The sequence below is a fragment of the Eretmochelys imbricata genome, chromosome 17 (assembly GCF_965152235.1).
Source record: "Eretmochelys imbricata isolate rEreImb1 chromosome 17, rEreImb1.hap1, whole genome shotgun sequence".
Classification (NCBI taxonomy): Eukaryota; Metazoa; Chordata; order Testudines; family Cheloniidae; genus Eretmochelys; species Eretmochelys imbricata.
Window position 1 is genome coordinate 1,306,001 of NC_135588.1, and position 25,457 is coordinate 1,331,457.

At 40.3% G+C, this 25,457-nt stretch overlaps 1 protein-coding gene across 1 annotated transcript; it reads left to right on the forward strand.

Annotated features, from left to right (window-relative positions):
• The first annotated feature begins 391 nt into the window (after positions 1 to 391).
• FOXN1 (forkhead box N1) lies at positions 392 to 23,634 on the forward strand. The gene is made up of 8 exons (XM_077836787.1): positions 392 to 514; positions 1,865 to 2,368; positions 5,855 to 5,965; positions 10,475 to 10,602; positions 11,832 to 11,928; positions 19,394 to 19,601; positions 20,248 to 20,778; positions 23,366 to 23,634. Exons 1-8 carry the CDS (start codon positions 392 to 394, stop codon positions 23,632 to 23,634), a joined length of 1,971 nt encoding a protein of 656 aa, XP_077692913.1.
• The last annotated feature ends 1,823 nt before the right edge of the window (positions 23,635 to 25,457 follow it).

Below are 25,457 nucleotides of genomic sequence, written 5' to 3' on the forward strand. Positions count from 1 at the left end.
CACACCTCTCATACTGTAGATACACTGCAGAGCACTGTAGATACACCTGTGTAACACCTCTCCCTAAGCAGAAAGTAATGGGAAAATGCCAGTGTGCTGGTAATTCTGTAGAGTTTTTGGTGAACAGGGTGACTAGACTGGATATCTGCAGTCAGAATCTTCCCCAGAGAATCAGGTGATTTACTTCACAATTCCGATTTTAGAAATGCTCACAATCTGATGGAGAGGAACATTGGTCAGACAGGTATATAAATGGTGAAGCCCAAGAGCTTTGTTTGGGACAAGAAAGGCTGTCCGTTTACAGTAGACATCATTTTAAGCAGATATACACTGATATTCATTTTGATTTGGTTCCATTACAACAGGATTTCTTCCTGGCTGGGACTTGGTAATGGTTTCATTGCTTGAAGATCAACCTAATATTAAATTCTCTTCTTCGGACTGTCTGGAAAGTGACCAACAAGACAACCTCATGCAGACACAAGGGGACCCAAGCTCCCCAGCTCAGCAAACTGTGAGTAAGACATGAAATCTCTTTTCTCCTTTCCAACAAGGACAAGCCCAGCTACAGTGCTTAACCGTTGGTGTACTGGGACTCAGATTTGTCCATCCAAAGAAATAACACAAGAATAAATTCAGAACTCTTTATGGTAACAGATGGCACCAAGAATGCTGAATTGGTGTACAAGAGCAAACATTTAAATTATATTTCTGAAGTGTCAAAAGCTTACATATGGTGCTGAATTGTAAGCCCTATGGTAACTCTTCTAATGGACTTCATTACTCAGGTACAAAAATAGGCAACTTACCTCTAATAGGAATCAGTTATTTTACAACTAGTAATGGTTTTGAAGTAATTTTTATACTGTTTCCTTACAGAACCATAGAAATTAGAGATTCAAAGGATTAACCCATCTTGTCCATCCCCTGCCAATGGAGGATATCACCAAGTGCTTCAGACTTGATTGTGACTAAGTCATGAACTGAAAGAAATTCTCTGGCTCTTACTGCTCACATATTCAAACTGTCAGCTTGCTAAAAAAAGAATACTGTAACGTTATAGCTGATGATTTTGGCATGTCTGTGTCCACCACCTGGTTTGGTACATTGCATTCAACTACAGTGAAAGCAAATATGATTCCATCATGAAAATTCCGGGTGGTGGATTAACAGTATAGTTGTCCAAACAGCTTGGCACAACTACCTCTATGATTTTATAATACTTCTTTGTGAAACAAAAATGGCCTACCTGCAGACATGTTTCGCTTGATTGAAGAATGAAAAGAGAAGGACAGTTATAAAATAATATTAAAATTGGTCTTCATTCATCCATCAAGCCAAAAATGGCCTAGAGTTGGATTTGCTTTTTGGAGGAGTCCCTCAATGAACAGAATTTCTCTGTGAAAACCAGATTAGCACTGACTGCTGTTTATTTGCAAGAAATGCTCAAACTGGCATCGCACATCAGGATACATCAGCTTCCCCTTAACATCTCAATACAGTAGCTTATTGAACTAAATGAATACCCTTGATTGTCACAGCAGCAATGGGTGTTAGTGCGACTAAACCATTCAAATTGGATGTGTATTTAGAAAAATTAAAAACTAGGACTCGACAAACAAGTTCTTATGTAGATTAGTGATCACTGAACCATTACAGGTTTTTTATGACATGCTGCAAATTCTTCAAGGTCCCTCTCTCTGCAGGGAACACTGTATTTTCATGCAGATTTCCCTGAAGGATCTTTCTGAATCTGCAAGTCCCTCCTTGAATATACTTCTGTAGCCCAGTGTTCACTGTATATTGAAAGTACCAGCTCTTGGAGTTCAATGGTCTTTAAATGTATGTAAATTTTGCCTTGCAGGATAATCCCAGTTTCAGTTGCCAGTCGTATGATCCAGACAGCAGGACAGAAAGAAAAAGTTCAGAATCTTCTCACAGCCCAAGTCCCTCTTCTCCAACCCAGGATCAAATCCATGGGAGATTTCCTGCCAACCAAGGAATTCACTCTGGCAAGTGCAAATTTAAAGTCTCTCCCAACGCTGAGAAATTCAGAAGGTATAGCTATGAAGAAAGCACTGCAGGAAACTATGGCAGGTTCCTCAAGAGCAGCAGGAACCCCTTCCATCCTTATAAAAGAGAGTTCAGTGAAGATGTCTTCCAAGAAACTCATCCAGCCCTCACACTGGATAGTAATTCCTTCAAAAATGCAAGAAGCGTTGAGGGTTTTGAAGAGCTACCAGGATCTACAGGCACTAGAGAGTCAGAGTCCTTTCCCACACATATTCAGAACATTTCCACAGAACCGACATGGTGCAACAATCTCCAGTACAACCCCACAGGCCAAGATCACAGTTCCCAAGTCATGGTGAGTTATCATACTACAGAGGGCTATCATTAGGGTCCTCAACTACTTTTGGGAATAACTTCTGTTATCCATGGCATAACTGAACCAACAATTAGTCTTTCAAAGTTGCTGGCAAGAGTTCACAACAGACATCTGTAACACTTTTGTTGAAGTTCCCCTTGCAACTCCCTTTCCTCAATTAAAATTAATTCTTAGAAGTCCATAGAAATGATTTCCCTATAAACCCAATATGTGGACCTGAAATATTCAACTTTCCTGACAACTAAGATTCAGGTAGACCTAACTGAGTGGTGGCTCCCATTTAATTGGCATGCTACCATGGAAAATTGTACTGCTGTACGGCATTCACAAGGCATGTTCACAAACTGTAATGTTTCATTTCAATTCTATAGGCAGCAATAAATAGGCTTCAGGACAATCTAAGATCAGATTACTAGAAGGAGGTTTGGGCTGTTTATATTTCATGCATGTTTTACTTGCTTTGAGATTAATAAAAGAGTAAATATAAGGAAAGCTATAAAGTCTGTAAACTCCTTTAAATTGCAACTCTTTGAAATCCATTATTTCAATTAAGAGCAGGTTTCCTCTCTACATTTCGTCCACTGTTCATCAGAAAAAGAAAGTTTTAAGGCAGAACCCTAGTGACAATGAAAAGACGGTTCCCTACCTTTCATAACTGTCGTTCATCAAGATGTGTTGCTCATGTCCATTCCAATAGGTGTGTGCGCATGCCGCATGCACGATCATTGGAAAGTTTTACCCTAGCGGTACTTGTCCAGTTGGCTGTGGAGCCCCCTAGAGTGGCGCCTTTGTGGCGGTGTATATAGGTCCCTGCCGACCCGCCACCTGTTCAGTTCCTTCTTACCGCCAGTGACAGTCGTTGGAGCAACTGGTCTCTTGCTTTGCGTTTCTTAGCATTTTTCCATGTATAGAGTTATTACTTTTCATTAGATTGTTAGTCAGTTGTATCAGTACGTTTTAGGTTGGGGGGTTTCCACCCAATATTTTCCCTGTCGCCGTGGCCCCAGGGGTTCAAGCCATGTGATAGGTACAGTAAGCCTGTGCCCAGAGGGGATCTGCACACTGCTTGTCTAAAGTGCCTGGGAGAGGGTCCTTTGCAAGACAAGCACACCATCTGCAGAGGTTTCAAGCCCAGAACTAAGAGGGAGAGAGACTATAATAGTCTCTCTATTGCCTCAAGCTTCTCTGGATGGAGTCTGCTCTACGGCCCCAACTGGCTCAAGAGCCAGCACTGGCAGCCTCGGTGCACAGCACACTGGCCTTGGTGCGGGACATCTCGGCACCGAGGAAGAACTCACATGAGAAGCATCGGCACAACTCCCCCACACGGAAGGCCGGCTCATCAGTGCGGCACTGTTCACAATCCCCAGCCAGGGTCAAGTCTCCTCCAAGCAGCCCCCCAGCTCGAAGCCGAACTTTTGAAGGTGCACTGGCCCAAATCCTTGCCCTCCCTTTGTGAATCATCTGTCCCACTTTACCGTGCCTGGTCCCAGATTACTTCAGATCGCTGGGTCCTGAGCACGGTAGGGGTGGGATATTCTATCCAATTTTGTGCCCTCCCACCTTCCCCGTCCCGCTTCAGGGACCCCTCTCACAAGCAACTCCTGCTACAGGAGGTGCAATCACTCCTCGTGCTGGGGGCAATAGAGGAGGTTCCTCAGGAGTTCAGGGTCAGGGGGTTCTACTCCCAATATTTCCTCATCCCCAAGGCCAAGGGCAGGCTCAGATTCATATGGTTTCCGACTTACCTGAATATGCTGGTGAAAATAAGATGTGCATGTGACCTTTTAATAATGACTTAATTGTTTTTAATTTGCAGTTCTCTCTTGTAAACTTGAAAATTATATTTCCATATTTGTTCTCAGTCTGGCTATTTCTCTTATGCTGCTGAAGCAGAAGGGTAGTTCCCTTTTCTCACTTATACACTATAGTAGAACATCAGAGTTACGAACAACAGAGTTACAAACTGACTGGTCAGCCACATACCTCACTTGGAACTGGAAGTATACAATCAGGCGGCAAAGAGAGACAAAAAAGAGTAAATACAATACAGTACTGTTAAACGTAAACTACTAAAAATAAATGGAAAATTTTAAAAAAATTAAGAAGTTATGGAAACTGTTTCTGAGCTTGTTTCATTTAAATTAAGATGGTTAAAAGCAGCATTTCTCTTCTGCATAGTGAAGTTTCAAAGCTGTATTAAGTCAATGTTCACTTGTAAACTTTTGAAAGAACAACCATAATATTTAGTTCAGAGTTACGAACAACCTCCATTCCCAAGGTGTTCGTAACTCTGAAGTTCTACTGTATATGCATTCCTTGGAATAGTTCCAAGTGGTTAAAAGACACTGCAAAGCCAGTAGGAGAACACACACATTTTTGATATATAACACACAAATATCAGTGATAATTTTTAAAGTGATGTAGCAGATTTAAAAGCAGATATTTAGAACACTGAGGTTGCCCTGCCAGTTTGCATTGGTTAGTAGAGAGCTCAAATCTGTGGTTTAATCAAGTTGCCAGGATCATTTAAATAATGCCAGCTCTGTGGTTATTAGAAATTACCCCACTTACTCACATATTATGTGTTTAAGCTATTGATCAAATCTGTCCATCAGTCTTTATAACAACTTTATAATAGAAAGCAAAATGTAGGTTGAGCTTCTCTCTTTTTCTGCAGTAATCTCCCTAAATGTATTGCAGCTCTCCATTCAGTCTTCACTCGTACTGGATTTTGCTTGTTATCTGCTGTTACTGCTGGAAGGATAGACAAGCATTTTGAATATTCGTACCATGTCAGCATCCCTGAGGCAAGTCTGTAGGACTCTGGCAGTGCACTAAGTGTGTGAAATCCTAGACAGAGAGATGGGCAGCAGGGGAGAGGCCGAAGCTGCTGAAGTCTGACCAACCTACCTGCCTTTCTTGGCAGTTTTAGAGATAGCTCCTATTCTACAACTAGATTTTCTATAGCAATCAAGCTAGCTGATGCAGTCAGTCTAGTTTGATTTTCCTCTGTAACCTGTTTCTCCATATTTTTTGATTCCCAACTCTCCCTCCAGCTTTGTGCATTCCTTCTATTGACAACTGGGGGTGGGGGTGGGGGGGTGGAGAAGGAGTGAGAGAGAGGCAGAAAGACCTAAGGAGTGCGGGTTATTCTGGTCAGTAAAGAAAAAAAGACAAACAGAAATGATCATTTTCTGGATTTTTCAATTTGCGTTAGAGGATTTTAACAACAGCCACTTTCTTTCTAAATAGCAACTGTACAAAAATCAGTAAGAGGATGTTCCTTCTAACAGCTCCAGCAGATGAAATACATTCCTGTTAATACTTCTTGTCTGAGTAGAAATAAGTCCAAGAAGGGCAGAGAAAACATCCAAAGGCAAATTGGAGACAGTAACTGAAAGGTTCAATGTATTTACACGTCTATTGTTTTCTGTAATAACTCCTTATTTGAATATATTTCAGCGGGATTCAGAGGTCAAGCTTAAGACACCTCCACTGGAAGGGCAGCCCAGTCTGTACTGTTACCAGCCTCCAGTACAGCAAATGTACTGCCCCTCACACCCATTTCACCAGGTATGTGCAATGTGTGGACAACTGAATTAACTGAATGTCCTACAATATACTGGTCTGGTGACTGTGACTATAATACACAAGAACTGGGTGAACAGTATCAACTAATTCTGCATTTGCTGGGAAGTTCCTACATGAATAGTCTCATGTTGCTTATGAAAAAACTGTCAAGGAGAAATAGAGATAAGTGAATTTTAAACACGGTTACACAGAAAAAATAGCCTATACAAATGTTATGGTATTGCTTATTTAGTCTCTTACAATGACTCCTAGAGAAAACCAGTTCTGTTAACAAGTTAAAAGATTTTACATTTGTAACTACCAGCTCCATCTAAACCCTGGAAACCCACTGTACTCTGACAGTTGGAACAAAAATAAAATATATTTAATGTACCCTCAAACAAAAATACACATAGAAAAATATTTTAAAAATCTGGGTAGTCCACACAGCTTTAAACAGCCAAGTGCTGCTACAGCTACAAATCACCTTATCTGTACTTGATTGCCATAAATTATTTATTTTGCAGCTTTCTCACTATTATAGTATAAACCTCCTAAGATTTGCAGAAGGGGAGCCTATCTCCTGCAGATTTTAGGAGGTGCACAGATGTAGGACACCCCTTGAGTAAGTGCACAAACTCCTGGAGAACCTTAGATGATTCCTTGGGGGGTCTTCTGAACTTCTAGCCACCGTGAGACTTTGCGCTCTGAACACCCACAGCAGGTCTTGGGAGGCTCATGGACCCCTGACATAGGTTTTAGGAAGCTCGTGGCCCACTGACCCCTATAAGCCCTGCCTTAGCATGTTCTTGGGGAGCTTCCCATACCTCCATAAAACATAAAAGGGGCTATGGGTATCCCCACCCCAGCCACATCTTCACAAGCCTTGAGAAGTTCATCAGTGCATCAACACCCCTTGGCAGGCTCTGTAGGAAGGAACAAACTTATTAAGGTGTGGTAGAAGGTGGTCAGGGATGGCACCTGTGAGATTCCTAAGGCTCAGGTGGAGAGAGGGTTTAGTGAGCCTCCTGAGGTACACAGTCTTGCAGATAGCAAATCTATGAAACCATGTGTTCCTATTACTATTACCCTTGTCTTCCCTCTGCCTCCACTCCCTCCATTATGTTCTGTACCTACCTATTACCCTTTGTAGTTAATTAGATTACAAGCTCTTTCAGGACAGAGACTGTCGTTTACTGCATGTTTGTACAATACCCTACACAATGGGGCTCCATTTCTGGCTGGGGTCTCTGGGCACTACCGAAATTCTATTAATTAACAATGTGGAGGTTTGTCCTCTCCTACAGACCTCTGGAGGTCCACAGGACTGGGGCATTGCCCACCATATCTTTTCCCCAGCCCTCCCCAAGACTCCTGTTCTCTGCAGCCCCCAACTACCACACCCTGCAGACATCCTATAGTGTGCAGGAGCTGAATACCCTTCCTACAGACCTTAGGAAGTATGCAGGAGCTAAATATATACAGGGAGGATTTGGGAGAACAGAAGCCTTGGGAAAGATGACAGAGAGAACAGGAGTGTTTCTTCTACCCTGGCTATGTATAAGAAACCTGGCTAAGGCACAATGGCACTCCCTAGCATGCTGCTGTATCTCATTGGAGCCACCAACTAGCCGAAATTAGCTCCTCAGTTCCCAACAAGCTAAGTTGATATTACAATTTTAAATCTTAATAACTTTTAAAATAATTTTCTCTTTGGTTCTCCGAACTTGTTTCAACCTGAAGAGTTCAGCAAACCATAATTTCTCTATGTGACTTCTTTTTTTAAGCTATAAAGTGGCAAAAAAAGCATTACATTATTTTTTTTAATTCTCACCAACAGCTCTTTTTTGGTTTCATAATTCATGAGACCTTTGCCTGATTAACCTCAAATTTAGTAGAAAAATTGCTCCATCCATTGGTAGTCCGAATCTACCAGTGTTGAAGTGAACATTCCTTTTTTGTGGAGTGAGTCCAAAACCAGACTTACAATGAAAGCAGCTATGAAGCATCTATATAGACAGTAAAATCAGATTTCAGCCTGCTGCCATGGCACCATTCTGCCTCCACATCATTTAAATATACAGCCACACACTGCATGTAACTTTAGCAGAAATACCATTTTGGCTGCTAATTAATCTGTACATTCTCTTCATGTTCTTTATTTCCTACGAAGGCAGATACCCCATCCCTTTCCAGTGTTGACTTGATGCCAATATTGTTACTACATGTTGGCATTAACTGGGTTAAAAAAAACCTACAGTGTAACCTCTGAAACACAGAAGGGAGTAGCTGAGCAAGACAAGAAGGGAGTAGCTGGGCAAGACACAACAAGCACTACATGAAAGGAAGTCTCCATCCACCTGTAGCTGGCACTGTGACAAAACTCTCACATGTAGCAGGTTGCTATTATAAATTTTCAGCATTTCCCTTTTTAAGTTAATATGATAAAGGTAATGGCAATATATGCTAGTGCCCAGAGATGAAAATGACAGGCATGAGCGGCGGAGGCTGCAATAGGTAGAATTACTGTCCAGCACCAGACACTAAGGTGTGAGTGCCGCATATGATACAAAGTTTGCGAGAAATACTATTGTAATGAAATGTGGTCAGTCTTCAGCAGAGCAGAACCACCAGCAAAGCTTTACCCTGCAAACCTTAACTGGAGCAGAGCAATTTGGCTTGCTAAAAATGGAACACAAGCAAATGGGGCCTTTAGCCAGACAGAAGGCTGTCCAACTCGTGCCTCACATCTCAATATAGAGGTGAGAGGTCAGCTCCGTCATTAATTCTGCCAGTAAGATAAAATGGTCTCCCCTTCCCCTTTAATGGGCACAAGATAGAAAAAGACTCATAAGGAAACACCTTCTTATTGACCTGAAAGTAATAGCAGACATGCAGCTCTTACTGAAGTCACCCACCCACCATAAAACATGGACGCCTTTCATGCCAGTTATGCCATGTCATAACCAGTACAAGCCCATCATACTGGACCCTTCCCCAGGCGCCAGTCCCTCAAGAAGGAGCAATGAAACCAATAAAACAGAAATAATCTTTAAAACACACAGTTCTTGTTTTTGGTAATGACATCACAGTTATTTCCATCTCAGTCTCCTTTGCTTCCAAAGAGCCACTGAAACTAATAAAATCAAAATTACTGTATAAACGCCCAGTTCTCTACCCTGGTAACAACTTTGAACCCAGGAGGGCAAGTCAGACACCTTTGGAGGTGTAACTTACAGTAGTTCCAGGGGCTGTATCTTTGCCCAGTATGTCTGTTACTGGAGCAGGACACAGGAAAGTGGAGAAGTTCTCTATGTCCTGTTTCTGTCACTCTTGTTTGTCACTGTCACAAACAAGTTCATATGTTCAGTATGTTTCTCTATATGGTTCTGGGGAGATTGCAACTGGAATAATGCATTCAGTTCTGGGCAGCTCAGAACAAAAAAGGCTCTGGCAAACAGGAGGGAATTCAGAGAAAAGCAACTGAATTTACGAGGAAACTGGAGGAACTGAACCATTAAAAGTATAGCTTGAAGGGACATGATACCTACTGGCAAATATTCAAAGTATGTAAACAAGGAGCAAGGGAAATTATTGGTCCAATGAGATATTAATTAGTAAGGATAGGATAAAATTAAGAAAAGAGAAATATAAGCTAAACATTAAGAAAAATTTCCTGACAGTGAGAGCTGTTAAACTGTAGAATAATCTCCCAAGGGAAGCAGTTAAAACCTCATAGCATGGGACTTTTGAAAGGAGACAGGATAAAGAATTAAAAGGTGTGCAATTGAGAATACTCCTGCATGTACTGCAATAAACTAGATGGGACCTATTAATGGCAGTTTGTTTTCCCATGTCCAATTTGCATAATTTTGTTACAGCAATATCATCAAAATAGAATGGCCATTGATTCAATTATTTACAATGCTCAGAGTTCAAGTCTCAAAAAGAAGCTCAGTTTCATGTTCCTAGGCTGCTACTGACTGGACAAATTAATTGCCTGATGTTTCTCTCAGGGCAGCGGAAGAAGATGCTTTCCTTATTTTAGGATTTATTTGTTTTCATGTGTACTCTGACACCACTCATCCTTTAGAAGTTGCATCATCATGACTAAATTTAGTCAGCAAGCAAGGAAGGCTTTGTTGTGCTTAGTCCTATGGTGCAGAATGAATTTGCCCCATTGGGCTTCTGTCTTAGTTTATCTCATCTCCACTTTTAAAAAACATTCTTTCTTATCCCCAGAGGTTTTTTTAGTAGTTTTAATCTTTTGTCTTATTTTAGTTTTAGTCTTTCATGGTGTATTTTATTGTTTGAAGTATTTCATGCTGTTTTGTTTTTTTTTAAATCTAATAGTTAATGCAATATTTTATTTTTCTGTGTAGTGCCATATTGGGTTGGTGGAAGGTATCCTCCAAAATATGTTTATTGCTACTATTAATAAAGACAGTTTCTGGGAGTTTCTTGCTTCTTTTGCTTTTAAGTCAATTAACTTGTCTTTTTTCATGTTGTCAGTATTCCTCAGGAGGCAGTTATCCTGTAACCTATATTACCTCATCACACTATCCTTACCAGAGAATCGCTCCTCAAGGGAGTCAAGAATCCCAGCAGCCTCTGTTTCCTAAACCCATCTACTCCTACAGGTAACTAACTACCTGTTTTTTTTTTCCAAGTCTAAATGTTAGGGGAACCATGCTATTTAGACCGCAATACAGAATTTGCAACATAGTGCCTGCTCCCATTTGTCTGAAACTTATGAATCATGAAATGTCCTAGATTCTGGAGCAAAGATAGAGATAAAGTCATATGGAAAGGAGTTCACAAACACTTCACACACTTTTGAGCATGTAAATAAAAAACTGCAGTGTGTGTTTGTGTGTGCACATACACACTCTTCAGTTTTAATATATCAAATATATAATATTAAATTATGTGTTTGTTATCTCACGAATATGGGGCTCCTGGCAACCGATGGTCTTTTCCAGGGTATGAAATAAGGCTAATTCTTTTCTGCTGAATGTGGGCAATGAATGGGAAAGACAGGGAATATGTCTCACACACACACACGCTCTCTGTGGAAACACAAGAAACAGCTGGTAAGCAATGTTTTCTATGAAGTTAGTGTTTTCCTTGTAACGTATGGGCTTTTTTTTCACTCTTGTACCATCTGCTTTTTCAGTGAAACTAAACCCTATGACACTAGTGCTGCCTCCAGAGTCTTCTAAGTCCCCATTGTCCTGGAGTATTTGAAATAAATCTAGCTGTCCTGCACGCATGAGCTCCTTTGGTGACCATATAACCTGTATTAGGGCTTCACACTGCCGCCCATTCCAGTGTGTGTGTGCCATCCACATAAAATCAATAGCAAAGATCCTAGTGGGAACTCTTCTCCAGATGACAGTTTGCCAAAGTAAACTACTACAAGTTAACCTCAAGTTTAAGCCCTTTGTCATTGTCAGTCTGACATTCCCCATGGAGTCTTTAGCAGCCTACACATTTGAGCTCAGTGTTAACAAATACATGCACTGGCAAGACCCACCAAACTAAGTTTGAAAACCTTGGACCTGATCCTACACTTCATTACACTGGTTTTACACTGATGTAACTCAATTGAAGTTAGACCCTTTATGTGTATGGTAACAGTTACCGCTGAAATCCTTATACAATATAACCGATAGCCAGGGAATTACTTGTAACAGCCTCATGCAGCCTTTAGAATCACCAGGATTCATCTTATTACAGGGAAGATCAAACAAAGGAGTTGCACATGCTGTAAAGTTCTGTCTTTTTTTCTATTACTGAGAAATCAAATAATACAGGCTGAAATGTGAAGCTATCAGTAAAGGTCATTGTTTCTTCTTTGTTCCCAAAGCATCCTGATCTTCATGGCGCTCAAAAACAGCAAAACAGGGAGTCTCCCGGTCAGTGAGATTTACAATTTCATGACGGAACACTTTCCTTACTTTAAGGTGAGCTCATCATTTTAAAAATTGCTTTCTATACCTTTCTGCTTCCCCATTTCCTTGAGATCTGCCTGTCAGCACAGGGTAAGAGACCAGGTCCATTCTACTGAAATGGATAGTTTGCTTGTTAGAATATAAGAGTAATATCTAACCCTTGACATAGTATACATCTCCTAGCCCTTTGGTTTTCAAACTGGGGTGGGGGTGGGGAGGTGAGGTGGAGGGAAGTGTAAACACATTGTGGTTACCAGGGGCCACAAGCAGCACAGAGCACAGACACTTCCAACTCAGCTGCCACAGGCCCCATCTAGTGACACCATTAGGAGGCTGTAGCCACCACTTCACTGTGCTCAGGGAGGGGGCTCTGCTCAAGTTCAGGTCAGGTAGGCAGCCTTGAGCGCCTGCACTGCAGGGGAGCCAGATTTGGTGCGTGCCTGGTGGGTCTTGTTGTAGGCTGTAGCTTCATGCTGTTGGAAAGCAGCAGCACACAGGAGGCAGCTGCAAAATGGTCTCACTGGAGCAGCAGATAAGAACGGGAGGCAGCTGGGCAAAACCGCTTCAGACAGAGGTGTGCATTGGGGAAAAAGGAGGGCAACGAACCAGGAATGCCCCTGCCTCCCTATTTCCTGCAGGCACCCAGCACCCGCCACCCCCTGCATCTTTCCAAGCAACTCAACCCCTGCCTCCCTCTCTCCAAATATCTGAATCCCCTGTGACATAACAGTATAAAATAACTGCAAGTTTAGATGCCTGGGCTACCGCTCTCCTGTCTTCCATGGCAGATGGGAGGGGGTGCATAGGACACGAATCTCCGAAGGGGGATACAGCCAGAAAAAAAAAAAAAGTTTGGCACCTCTGCCTAGTCCAGGAGTCTAGTGTGTACTCAACATACTACCCTACGCCTATGCAGAAGGGATGGGTATTATATAGGCACAGCGGTTCTCAAACTGTGGAGCAGGACCCCAAAGTGGGTTGCGACCCCGTTTTAATGGGGTTGGCAGGGCTGGCGTTAGACTTGCTGTCACAGCATTAGTCCCGAGTCAATCCCCACCAGCATCTTTATAATAGAGTTTAATGCAATATGCACTCTTATTTTATACTGTTATGTCACAAGGGATTCAGATATTTGGCCAAAAACAAACAGGAAATTGAACAACATGACAGTGACCTGGAAGAGTGTTTTGGTTTTTTTTGGTTTTAAGGCAAATCACAAAGAATCTAAAAGTTAGACAAAATATGCTGCTCCAAATCAAGGAGTAATTCAGAGTCTTGAATTTGTTCTCTAATAAAATGACAGTCGCCTTCCCCTTATTTTTAACACCAGGTACATAAACAGGTACATGAATTAATAGCATGCTAAACTATGATGCCTCATGGCACAATGCACAAATTGTGTGATCTAAAGCCAAGTATTGCATCTTTATTTGAGGACTATATTATTTTCTTGAAGAATAAAATCAGTACATTTCAAATCAAAAAGTCAGTTTATTAAAAACATATAAAAATATATATTTTATAAACATAACCATAAACACTCCTGTATTTATTCACTAGTTTGAAGTTACAATGCCTTATGCTTCACACCAGATTAATAAAAGAAGCTGTTCCAGACCCAATGCTGCTATTACCAGCATAAATACATAGAATTCTTAGGAGTGAGAGAACCTTGCTCCACTAAGTCCTTCTTCCTGTTCCTGCCCCTTGAATGTGTTCCTGATATAGTGTAAAATGGCAGTGAAACATCCATCCTTTCCTTAAACACATTTTTCTGCATATATTCCCCTACAGCCTTTGACCATCAATTCCCCACTCCAGTAACAGTCAGAGAGAAAGTGCTATTTCTGATACCTTTCCCTCCCATTCATAACTCCACAAGATGTCAACTCAACTCCCTGGAGTGTGAACAGTTCTTTACTCATATCCTTGTGTCCCCTCACTTAAGTCACTTAAAAACCACAATGAGAATGAGGTTCTCCTCCTCCAATCAATCCAAGTGTGCTATCAGTAAAATGACAGAGGGTACTTCTGAGACAATCACACATTTTGCAAGAAGAATCTTTTTGCACCTTAGTTTTATAGTCAACTAAATTCCATAATTTCATCCCAAACATCCTTAAAATAAACTGAAAACAAAAGAACTGTATCTTTTCCTTTTGGGCAATCAGCCATAGCTCTATCTAATCTATAAAATTACCAGAATCATCCACCATACGATAGGTTACTGCCCTATTGAACTACTTGCTCTCTTTGGAAGTCTTCCTCAAGATCCTTGTGGAGTAGTTCCGTTTATATGTTATCCTCAGCAGTCACACAAAAATAGTTTTTGTTTTTTCTATAAAAAATCACTCAGTAGTTACCAGAACATGGAGCCAAGGGGTGGGGAAGCAATTACAGTTGGGGAGAAACCATATAGTACAAATGCACATGGGATCTTGCTGGGAAATATTAGATGACACAAGCCCAGTCAAATTAACTTCTACTCACTGCCACAGCAAATGCAATTTCTATGATGCAACAGTCTCATTTCTAGTTGAAACAGAGCAATCCACCTCCTACGTACTAAAAAACATTCACACAGCTAAAGTGGAATTTCTCTTTGAAGTACCTCTCCCTTCTCTTGAGAGCCAGATTTAAAAAGAAAGAGTTTTGCAAGATCATAAAACTCTTTAAACTTCAAGAGGCGGTCAGGATCAATGGGTCTGTGCAGAGTAACATTAGTTTATGTATATATAAATTGGAGATAAAAATACCGTCAGTGGTGTGAGAGGTTAGAAAAGTTTGTGGTCTGATGGGATCATAACACAAGGTATTTTCCCTCTCTTAAATTCCATGCTCCCTCCCACCATACTGCTCAGTGTGAGACAGGAGCCAGTTAGTTACCAGGTTTCAACTGTAGAACAGCAGCTTTGGTGAGGTGGTAGGGAGGTGGTGGAATCTCCTTCCTTAGAAGTTTTTAAGGTCAGGCTTGATAAAGCCCTGGCTGGGATGATTTAATTGGGTATGGGTCCTGCTTTTGAGCAGGGGGTTGGACTAGATGACCTCCTGAGGTCCCTTCCAACCCTGATATTCTATGATTCTATGATCAAAGCTCGTTAATACTGGACAAGAAAAGTCTTAACTTAAAAAAAAACAGTTACCAAGAGAAGATGACTCATTAACACATTGTTGGACCATTCTGACAACTGAACTGGGTAAAGTGTTGGATTTTCCCTGACAAGCATCTTTGAGATCTTGATGTCAGAATCAATTCATCACCTGGCATCACTCTTCAGAGCCGGTCCTCTTACTAATACTTTTTTGTTTTAGATGTTCCTAAAATTATTTCAAAGCATGTGCCCCACCCTCTCTGAAAACCTCTGGGAAGCATATGCCACTCCCTACTTTCTCTACTGCTGAGCAGAAACATTAATTATCCTTACTAGGTAGGAACAGGGCAGACATATAATCTTTCATTTATAGGGCTAGAAATAAAAATCTCATGTTCTGCTTTTTAAAAAGCTATATCATTCACTATCAAGTATACACTGGATGTAAGGGGAACATCTTTATTGTTTATATTTGGAATTGGTTGGCATCAACTTAAAGATGACTTGCAAAGTGGAACAAAATTGGGCTGCTTCCCCATTTGCTGCTTTGTGGTGAATAAAGACAGCTCAGTTTTTCTGCTTGTTTTTTAACATTAGAATTAAAGTCCTCACTCACCCTGAAGACTCTGATGACTGATGAACTAATAAAATGGTGATGTCACATGAGCCAAGAAAGTGAAAGTGAGCTATTAAGAATGGAATGGATTTTTTTCAGATTGGTTAACACACTGTGTTTTTTTTTTGTTAACATCTATTTAACCTCTGTCACTAATTAATATTTTGAATAAAAGAAGCCCTTGTTAAAGATCCAACATCCTCACCCATTCAATTAAGGTGTCAAGGATACTCAGTAAATAATCCTTATACCACTCAGTTGTCCTCCAACAAAGCTAAGGAAAACCAAGTTTTAGATTCCTGATACAAGCAAAACAAAACTAACAACCCTCCTCCCCCACAAATCTTTCAGGCCTTCATTATACATCATAAGGGAAAAATTGGGCACGAGCCCCATTTTTAAAAATTCCTTTGCCGGTCATCTTTAATACTAGGCAAATGTCACAAACCCAATAAGCAGGACAGCTTTTTGTGTGAAAAATGTCCATGTTTGTGAGATTTGAGAATCTAGAGGGAACTTAATTTATATCAACAAGAAGTTTTAAAAAGAGGTTAAAAATTAAGGCAAAGAAAGATTTTTTTCTTACACTACTCTCTCTCTCATAGATAAGTCTGTCAACTTATCCTGAGCAATTTATATGAAGCATATTCTGAACATGGATCAGCCAGGGCATATGCACAAGTGTGCACATCTTGTATAGAAGGGTTTCATTTTCAAACTCTGATATTCAGAGGATGAGACAGTGAAAAAAGTTATCCATAGTTGTTGCACAGAAAATGGCTTCATGCCTACCAGCATTAATAATAGTAATAATCTTCCTTTATAATATGCTGAGTGCAAAGCCTGTTTTCAACATCAATTTCTTGTTTCCTCTCCACAAGCACAGAACTTTTGGGGAAAGGATCATTTGAGTTGCTAGCTGACAGGCATATGTGAAGCTGCATGTTCTTTATTTTTTATTGGTTCTATAGTGACCAAGGAAGAAGGCTGAGCAGCGGGGCTAATGGCTGCATCTATCATCTTACAGCTGAGTGTCTCAGGTTGAGATCCACCATTATGCATTGAGCACCTTTTTTTAAGATTATGCCCAACTGGCAATGAGCTAATATAGGTTTTGGCCCCGGTGCAGTAAATAAAGCAGACAGCATTATCATGTAAAAAGAAAAGAAGTACTTGTGGCACCTTAGAGACTAACCAATTTATTTGAGCATAAGCTTTCGTGAGCTACAGCTCAGCTCACGAAAGCTTATGCTCAAATAAACTGGTTAGTCTCTAAGGTGCCACAAGTACTCCTTTTCTTTTTGCGAATACAGACTAACACGGCTGTTACTCTGAAACCTAGCATTATCATGTAGTACCTACCAAGCCAAGAGTGGAAAAGTAACACGTATCAGAGATTGACGTAAGAGGCTTTTGATGCCAATGGCCCATGCAAATAAATATTCCTGCTTTAGAAAGCAGTAGATGAATACTGATGCCTCACATATAAATCACTGTGTTCCCTTGCTAGGTGAAGGAGAGCAAGAGGTGATTCAGGACTGTGGGAATAAGGATGCAGAGATGAATCCAAAATGTACAGAAGTGGTTTAGAGAAGTAAGAGTGATGCTTAACGGTTGGGTTATATACAAATTTTAAATAACTATTGAATCCATGTCTCCAAAAATCAGAAACCAGTGGTATAATAAAACTAAAAAACAAAAGCAAAACTTTTACAGAGTAAAAGAGAACAGTGCTAATTAGTTCCAATAACCATATTCCAGATCAGTTACCAGTTAAATATCTCTCAGCAAAGTTTTACTGTGTATATCCCTCATGGAAATATGGAACGATGCCCCCTAAAAAACACTTTTTCACAGTTGATATCAAGTAACAAAGACAAAACAAAAGCTGATTTCTGGGATGACTAAGTCTCCAACATGAAAAACTCTGCCCTGGCAAAGGAAGATGAATCCACTTCTCTTTTCAAACTTCAGTTCTAAATAGACAGTGATGAAAAAAATCCAGTATGTGAAGTTATACCTGTAAGTAAATGTCAGATAGAATGTCAGATAGAAATGTTTCTTCTTATTTTGCATTTCTAGGCCTATACAATGGAGAAAAATCTGCTTCTACTGTAGGTTTTTTCCTTCTACTCTCTGCGAGTCTTTGTGATTAAGTGCAAAATTTTCCCTCAGGGCAAGGAGGGAACGGTTTTTATCTCACTGATCAGAGAGTGCTTGAATAAAAATGGCAGGGAGGGGAGGGTGTTATTTTATTGAAACAATTATATGTATTGTTCAAACTAAGAACCTCCCAATTTCAACAATTGCCTTAAAAATAAAGGTGAAAAAAAGACAATAGTCAGGTGTGAGGAAACTGTTTTGTCTCATCTGGAAGACTTCTGACTCAGCCTAATAGTTATACAATTTGCTAACACACAAAATTACACCCACAATAACATGCTAAGTCCTATTTGATGTCTATTGTGACACTCAGGCGAAATCCAAGTAATGTGTAGCCATTTGGTTATTTGCTTGAATTTTTTCTAGATGTTCTGAAGTGGACTAAAGATGCACCTTCTTTGTATAGTTAATTCTTCTTTTGATTTTTGTAACCTCACTATTGAATGCTCCAGTGGCCACTGCTGTGCAAAAACTGCTAGCTGGAACTTGGTGACTGTCTCATAAACTTCCTTGCATCTTAAAATGTCATGTTTTTCCATCACTGCTAACCTCTGGCATATTGTCCTTGTAATCCAAAAAGAAGAAGCAACACAACTATTATCAGCCAAAATCTCTACCTAAATATGATTTCAAAAGCACTTTAAAACGTTAAACAAAATGAAGGGCAAACTTCTTTGTCAGTGCTAGGTACAGCCATGTGAAAAGTCATGGGTTTATTCTAGTCTCACCCTTTTGATCTGGCATGCAGCCTTACTGCTTTGAGCTATGAACTTGCAAATCTCATGAAGAAGAGCTGGTCAGTACTAGGACAGCAGACCCAAAAAAACCAAAACAAAACTAAAAAAAAATCACAAAACTGAGGGTGCTGCAGGAAGTGATAATAGGCCTAACTGAAAGTCCACTGGCGTCAATGGAGGTCTTTCCATTGACTTCAATGGTCTTTGGAACATACCCTCCACATGTGACATTATTCTCTGTGAATCAGTACTGAACCAATGTCCCACTTACGATAAGTAGAACTGAGCATCTCTTGGATGGGTAAAGGATGTTGTGCTTCTAGAAGGAAGGCCTTTTGGTAAAAGAGAGGTTCTGTCTGACCATATGTGATCATTAAGAATCCAACCGTTCTTTTCATCCATTGTAAAATACTGGACATTATCGTGTAACTACTCTTCATAAAAAAATCGGCTTGAGAATGGGAATGAGTAATCGTAAGTTTCTACTCTTGAAAAGTTCCTATCAGAAAAATGTTCCTGACAGTGAGTTCTACATAAGATTGTGGAACAAATTCTTAAGGGAGGTGGTGAAAGAATCATTGCTGGGATCTTTGAAAACTAAACTGGTCAAACAAAGCATAGGCAAATACATGCCTGGAAACAATCTTGTGAAAGTCCCTTTGGGAAATGAATAGATCTGAACTATTGGCCCTTTTCCAACTCTAATTTCTTTGGGCAGCCTCTCTTTCAAACCACTGTGTGTTAACAGTTCTTTACCTTCATTAACAATACACAAAGCTATCCTTTAAGCAGAGAACTGGAGACACCGTAGAGATATATTTGGGAATCTATCTTCCAGTTCACTTCTTAGTTTGAATTTGTTTTTCCAGACAGCTCCAGATGGTTGGAAGAACTCTGTACGCCATAACTTATCCTTGAACAAATGCTTTGAGAAAGTTGAAAACAAGTCAGGTGGCTCTTCTCGGAAAGGCTGTTTGTGGGCACTGAATCCAGCCAAAATTGATAAGATGCAGGAAGAGCTTCAGAAATGGAAGAGGAAAGATCCAGTTGCTGTGAGGAAGAGTATGGCAAAGCCAGGTTAGTAATATGCTAGCGCATTAGTTCTCAAACAGTGATCCACAGAACCCTTCTTAGCAGCAGGCGGTATAAATATTTTGAGAATCAAGCAATAGAGGAGGATTTGGGTGCTGGGAAGGGACATGATCCATGTCCAAGGCCTCTTCCTTATTAAATGGTTGGCAGCACAGAAATGTAGGATTAGAGCTAGAATAACAGCTGTTTTTGCTGAGAGACTTCCAAATATTCATAATGCTACAGATCAAAAGGCACTCTGGAGCTTAGAGGTGTATTCCCTATCATTTCAGTGAAAGATGTATCTCCCTTGACATCTGTCTAATCTTTGATATAAAAGAGACAGAGTTAAGCACTGAGGAATAAAACTTGGGGTTATTTAGCATGCGACTAACCCATCTTTAAATAAAAAAAATTACTTTATGAAATACTCACTTGATATTTATGGGTACTACCTGGGTCTGTGTTTCCACACTAGGTACCAATTTCATTGCTGTTTTAAGATTGGCATTTTCATCTCGTGTTCATTTTCTGAGCAACACTTAAAATTCCAGTTGCAACCTAGGCAGACTCACACAAGCTCAATGTTGGGTAGGCATTAACAGTATTACATCAAATTGTAATTTGGTTTTGTTCTGTTTTTGTCTTTTAGAAGAACTTGACACATTGATAGGAGACAAGGCTGAAAAACTAAGATCTTCAATCGTGTCCTGCAATCCAACTGGTGTGGCAAGTTCAGCAGTTTCCAGACAGATGTCAGTCCAGCCCCATTCTCTGTCTGAGCCATCCCTGTCGTCTAATATCCAACAGCCTTTACACACCATTCACACAACAGGACCTCTACGTGCCAAGAACCCACTACCAAGTTTGCTTGGAGGGCACCAAACTCCATGTTATACATCACCACAGGTTTTCCCTCAGATCTCACCTACCTTAATGCAACAATCACCTGGTATCCCTCAGAGCATCTTCCCTTCTGCAGATACTCAAATTGAACTCAGAGCACAACCTAGCACCACCCAAGACTCACCCTTGCCAGCCCAGACCCCTCCCATACATGGTATGAAGATGTTGACAGAGCACTCCACAGCCAGGACAATGCAGGACACACTCATGCAAGAAGCAGACATGAGCAATGATATTGATGCTCTTAACCCTTCCCTGATTGACTTTGATCTCCAAGGTAAGTGCCTGATATTCCACTAAATGTTTATTTGCTATTTGTACACTTATGATATCAAGAACTAACCATAGAAGAAATCTCCTTTTCTCCTTGCATGCATGAAAAAGCAATGACTAGACAAGTGACCATTAGTTCTTTTCTTGGGCTGCTTGTCCTTTCCACAGCCAGAGAAAAGCAGTTCACTAAGATTCATTATCTCATGCAGTATAGAACTTAATATTACTTATAGAGACTGTTACCTAGAGAAGACATAATTTAGAACCAGAACTTGGAAAATGGTTTACTCCCTGCAAACTCTGTGGTCCCTAAATACTGTAATGCAATATGTCAAATGTAGCCCTCCACCTCATCACACATATTTCCTAAGTAAAAAGTATCCTAGACATAGTTATTAGATGAATGCCAGATACAATATCACATGAGAACAAGAAAACATGTTTTTATTTGAGTGCATGGTACATAATTTTTGGTTGCATTCACCATTATTGTTACAATCCTCTTCCATTTTTTTGCTAAAAATTTTTTTTAAAAAATGCAACTTACTCTGTATACAATTTACCACAGATGTTTGAGTGATCACTTCACTGACCTCCTACACTTGGTAAAGTTTGCTGAAATGATTGTGTATTGCAGACATCAGAGCTCCTGTTCTCAGCCAAACAAATCTTCATTTGACTAGATATAGTGCTCAAGGCCCAAATCACCCTTCCACTGCAAAAATAAAGATTAGTGGAAGAGCCAAAGTTAGGTGAAAAATCTCCAGCTTAGAGGCTGTAGAGCTCCTGCTGGATCATGCCATAGGAAGGGTAGGTTTTGCCCAGCTGCAGGGGACAAGAGGCATACCAAACATCCTCATGGAAATACAACAAAAATAGAATGCAGCAGTAGAAATGGAAGAGGCACAGTGCAAGCCTGTGGATCCAATAGGGTTGAGTGCACATCATTATTACGGCAAGGCACTGTGCAAAATATTGTTCCAGCTCCATTGACAACAAGATCTAAGGGAACAGGGAACAATGGTATCAGAAGCTGCCAGACTATCTCCAAATGGTCAAAAAACCCTGTAGGGTATAGATTTCTCCTTTAGTTACTGATGACTAAACAGGTGGATTTTTAAGTGCACCATTCTGCACATTTCCAAATACAAAATTCAACAGTTCATGCCTCTCTCTTAGCTCCTCAACCTTTCTAAATATCTTATTTTGTGTATGCACATATTTGTGTTCCCTGCACTCTGTACCTTTGACCCCCCTGGCATGATGCCACCAAGCACCAGCCCTACTGTTGCACAGATTTTTCAGCCATTCCATTTTAAATTACTTCCCTTTCTCTACTCTATGGCCTGTTTTATTCTACAAAATGATCTGGCCTTAGGTTTGGGGTTCACTGTCTAATAAATGGGACTTGTTAAGTTGTCAAACATCTCACAAACTTAAGGCAAATTCTGTCTTCATTTACATGGAGTATGTCAAACTTATTCTAGGAAGAGGGGTGAATTATATTTCACATTAGGATGCATAAACCGTGCTTACAAGTTTAGGGAGATACGCTCCCCCATATCCACAGAAAGTCTCCCACAAAAAGCGAGCAGAGAATATTGCCCTCATGCAGTAGCTAAACTTTTAGTTAGTGTCACCTTTGTGTTCTGCATCATTCGGTGAGAAATGGCAGTGTACATCTTCAGGACAAGCAGCATTTCTGATGTTTGCTTATTTGACCATTTATACATGCCGTTACTTGATCTGACCACATAACTGCAGTAAACGCCATGTGCAGATTAAGCACACAATTGTGCACCAACATTATCTGAAAGTCTGTCCCACTGCAGTTTCGTCTACACGGAGCTGAGGGCATGATTTCCACCCACGCGAGCTCCTCCCATCACTTGCCAGGCTGCAGCTACACCTGATTTTAAGGGCCTGTCTACACTTACAAGGCTACAGTGGTGCAGCTGCTGCTGTAGCACTTCAGTGAAGCTGCTACCTAAGCCAACGAGAGGGCTTCTCCCACTGGCATAGGTAATCCACCTCCCATTGGCATAACACTGTCTACAGGTCAGTAGAACTGTGTTGTCGCTCAAGGATGTGGTTTTCCACATCCCAGGCGACCTAGTTATACCGACAAAAGTTGCTAGCGTAGACCAAGCCTTAGTTTCATTAGAGCTAATGTATGTCTCCTCAAGCTAGGAATCACACCCCAAATCTTAAAGTGTAGACATACTCAAAGCATCATTATTAGTTGAAAAACCAACACCCTGCTGAGATGAACGGGGGGCAGTTTGCACTTTTAAAAGCTGTTGCTAGGTATAGTTGAAAATTCATCAGTTCACCTTTTCAAAGGCATGTTCATGACAATACGTGCTAGAAATGTGTTTTAAATGGAAGTATACATGCCGCTGAATGGGAATTTGTCAGCTGATGATGTAAAACAGTTCTTGCTGTCCGTTTTATCTCACAAGTGCTCAGCAGTAGACATGATGCACCAAGAGTGGACTCACTCTTAAAAGAAAAAGAAACAAAAGCAAACACACACACACACACGAAAGCCAAAGACTACATCAGTGTGTTGGTTTTGTTTTTTGTTATAGGAAATCTTTGGGAAGAACTGAAAGATGACAGCCTGGCTGTGGATCCCTTGGTTCTCATTTCAACATCCCCAATATCCTCTCAGTGCTTCCCTTCTCACTATCAGATGGATAGTAACAGCAGCAATAACCTCACCACCCAGAATAGCAATCCCCATAGCAGCTTACCTGACTTACAACTCACTACGCTTTACTCTGCCTTTATGGAATTGGATACAGTGTCCACAGCCTACTTGAATAATTCTGGATCCAAGCCTATAGCACTAGTGTGAACCACAAAACAACCCAGTTACATTATTTTTGTCCCAAAACAGTCTCAACAGTCACACTGTTTTACTTATTCTTAGCACCTTCAGGTAAAATAAATCAGAACTGTGTCCATTTGAATGAGAACTATCTTTTTTTCCCAGAACTGGGCTGCAGGAAATTCAAGACCGCTCTAATACTACTGGTAGCGTATTTTTTTAAATGTTGAAAAAAATATGGTTCACTAGCTTAAAGACAAAGTGATGTTGACCAATATAGCCATCAACAGCTTAATCAAGCCATCCATCTTTTATATTTTCATAAACCAAATTAGCACCTGGAGAAAAGAAACAACTGTCAAATATTTTTATGAAAGATATTTACAACTTAATGCGTAAGTCAAGGCATACAGAAATAAAATCTTCTCCAAACACTTTTCTGAAGTTAGTGATGTCCACAACTTCTGCGGCAGATCACTACAGAAAATGTACATATTAAAAACATTTTCACAACCTCCTCAAAAGAAAGTCTGGAGTTTGTCAGAAAGACACACATATACTGCAAACTATGCAAAAACTATAAGAGGATTAGCCTCCTGACAAATTAAAACAAAAAGCAATAAATACACTGTAGCAGGAAGTTTCACACATTTTACTGTGTTTAAAAAGAAATCAAAACCTTTTTTTTAAAAATAAAACCAACAATTTAGTAGAATTTTTATGTGGCTGGAAAATTATTCATATTTAGTCCCTATTTTTATCCAGATGGGCTGAGGAGGTGGAGGTATTACACAACCTTTGAATCAAGATACTGAAGAACAAACACAGAGAACCAGCCACAATATTTTTGTTAAGTACCTTTTTATTGGATACTTTCTATTAAAATAGGATTTGAAATGGTTATTAAAAGTATGGTGTCAAGAACTTTTCAAACCATTTCAAATGAGACAGAAATTGTATTTTAAAATAGCTAGACCTGATTCTGGAAGAGGAAAAACAGAGCGGCAGAAAATATCAGGGAACAATTTTTGTATGTAGAGGAAGGGTCTGGACAGAATACCAAATCATAATCCTTTGTGGATGATTATGTCAGAAAAATAATATCCATAGTAAGTGAAACCACCTTTGTCTCATGGAATAACACACCTATTTCAAATTAAGTGCTATATAAATTTTGCATCTGGATGGTCTAGTGCAGTGGTTTTCAACCTGTTTCCATTTGCAGACCCTTAAAAATTTTATATGGAGGTGCAGACCCCTTTGGAAATCTTAGACATAGTCTGCAGAACCCCAAAGGTCCACAGACCGCAAGTCGAAAACCCCTGACGCCAAAGCCTTCCTAAAGAGACTCTTTATGGCCCTATCAGGCAGTCCACAGGTTTGACTGACATGCCTCTTACTCTACCTACTCACAGGCAAAGAGAGTAGAGTGAGAAATACAGGAGAGCTTGCCAAGCTGCCCAATATACAAGGCAGAATGGGGAGAGCTAGGTAAATGTACCAGAGCTGGCAGGATGCCTTCTTGACCATCCAAACAAGGATGATAGGAGAAAAACTGAAGGGTTCGTTACTCCTTTGTTAATAGCTGGCAGGAAATAGAGGTGTGAGGGGAAAGAAAAACTGTTGCATCAAAAGGAGCTGCAGAAAGGCACAGAATAAATTGTGGGGCAATGTCTTGACATAGTATTGTGATGTCTGCACCATGAGGTTTCATCACTGTGAAGACAGGGCCACTTCAATGCAACAACTCTAATCTCATCACAATGTGAGAACTTCTCTCCGGAATTATATTTCAGAGTAGCAGCCATGTTAGTCTGTATCCGCAAAAAGAAAAGGAGGACTTGTGGCAC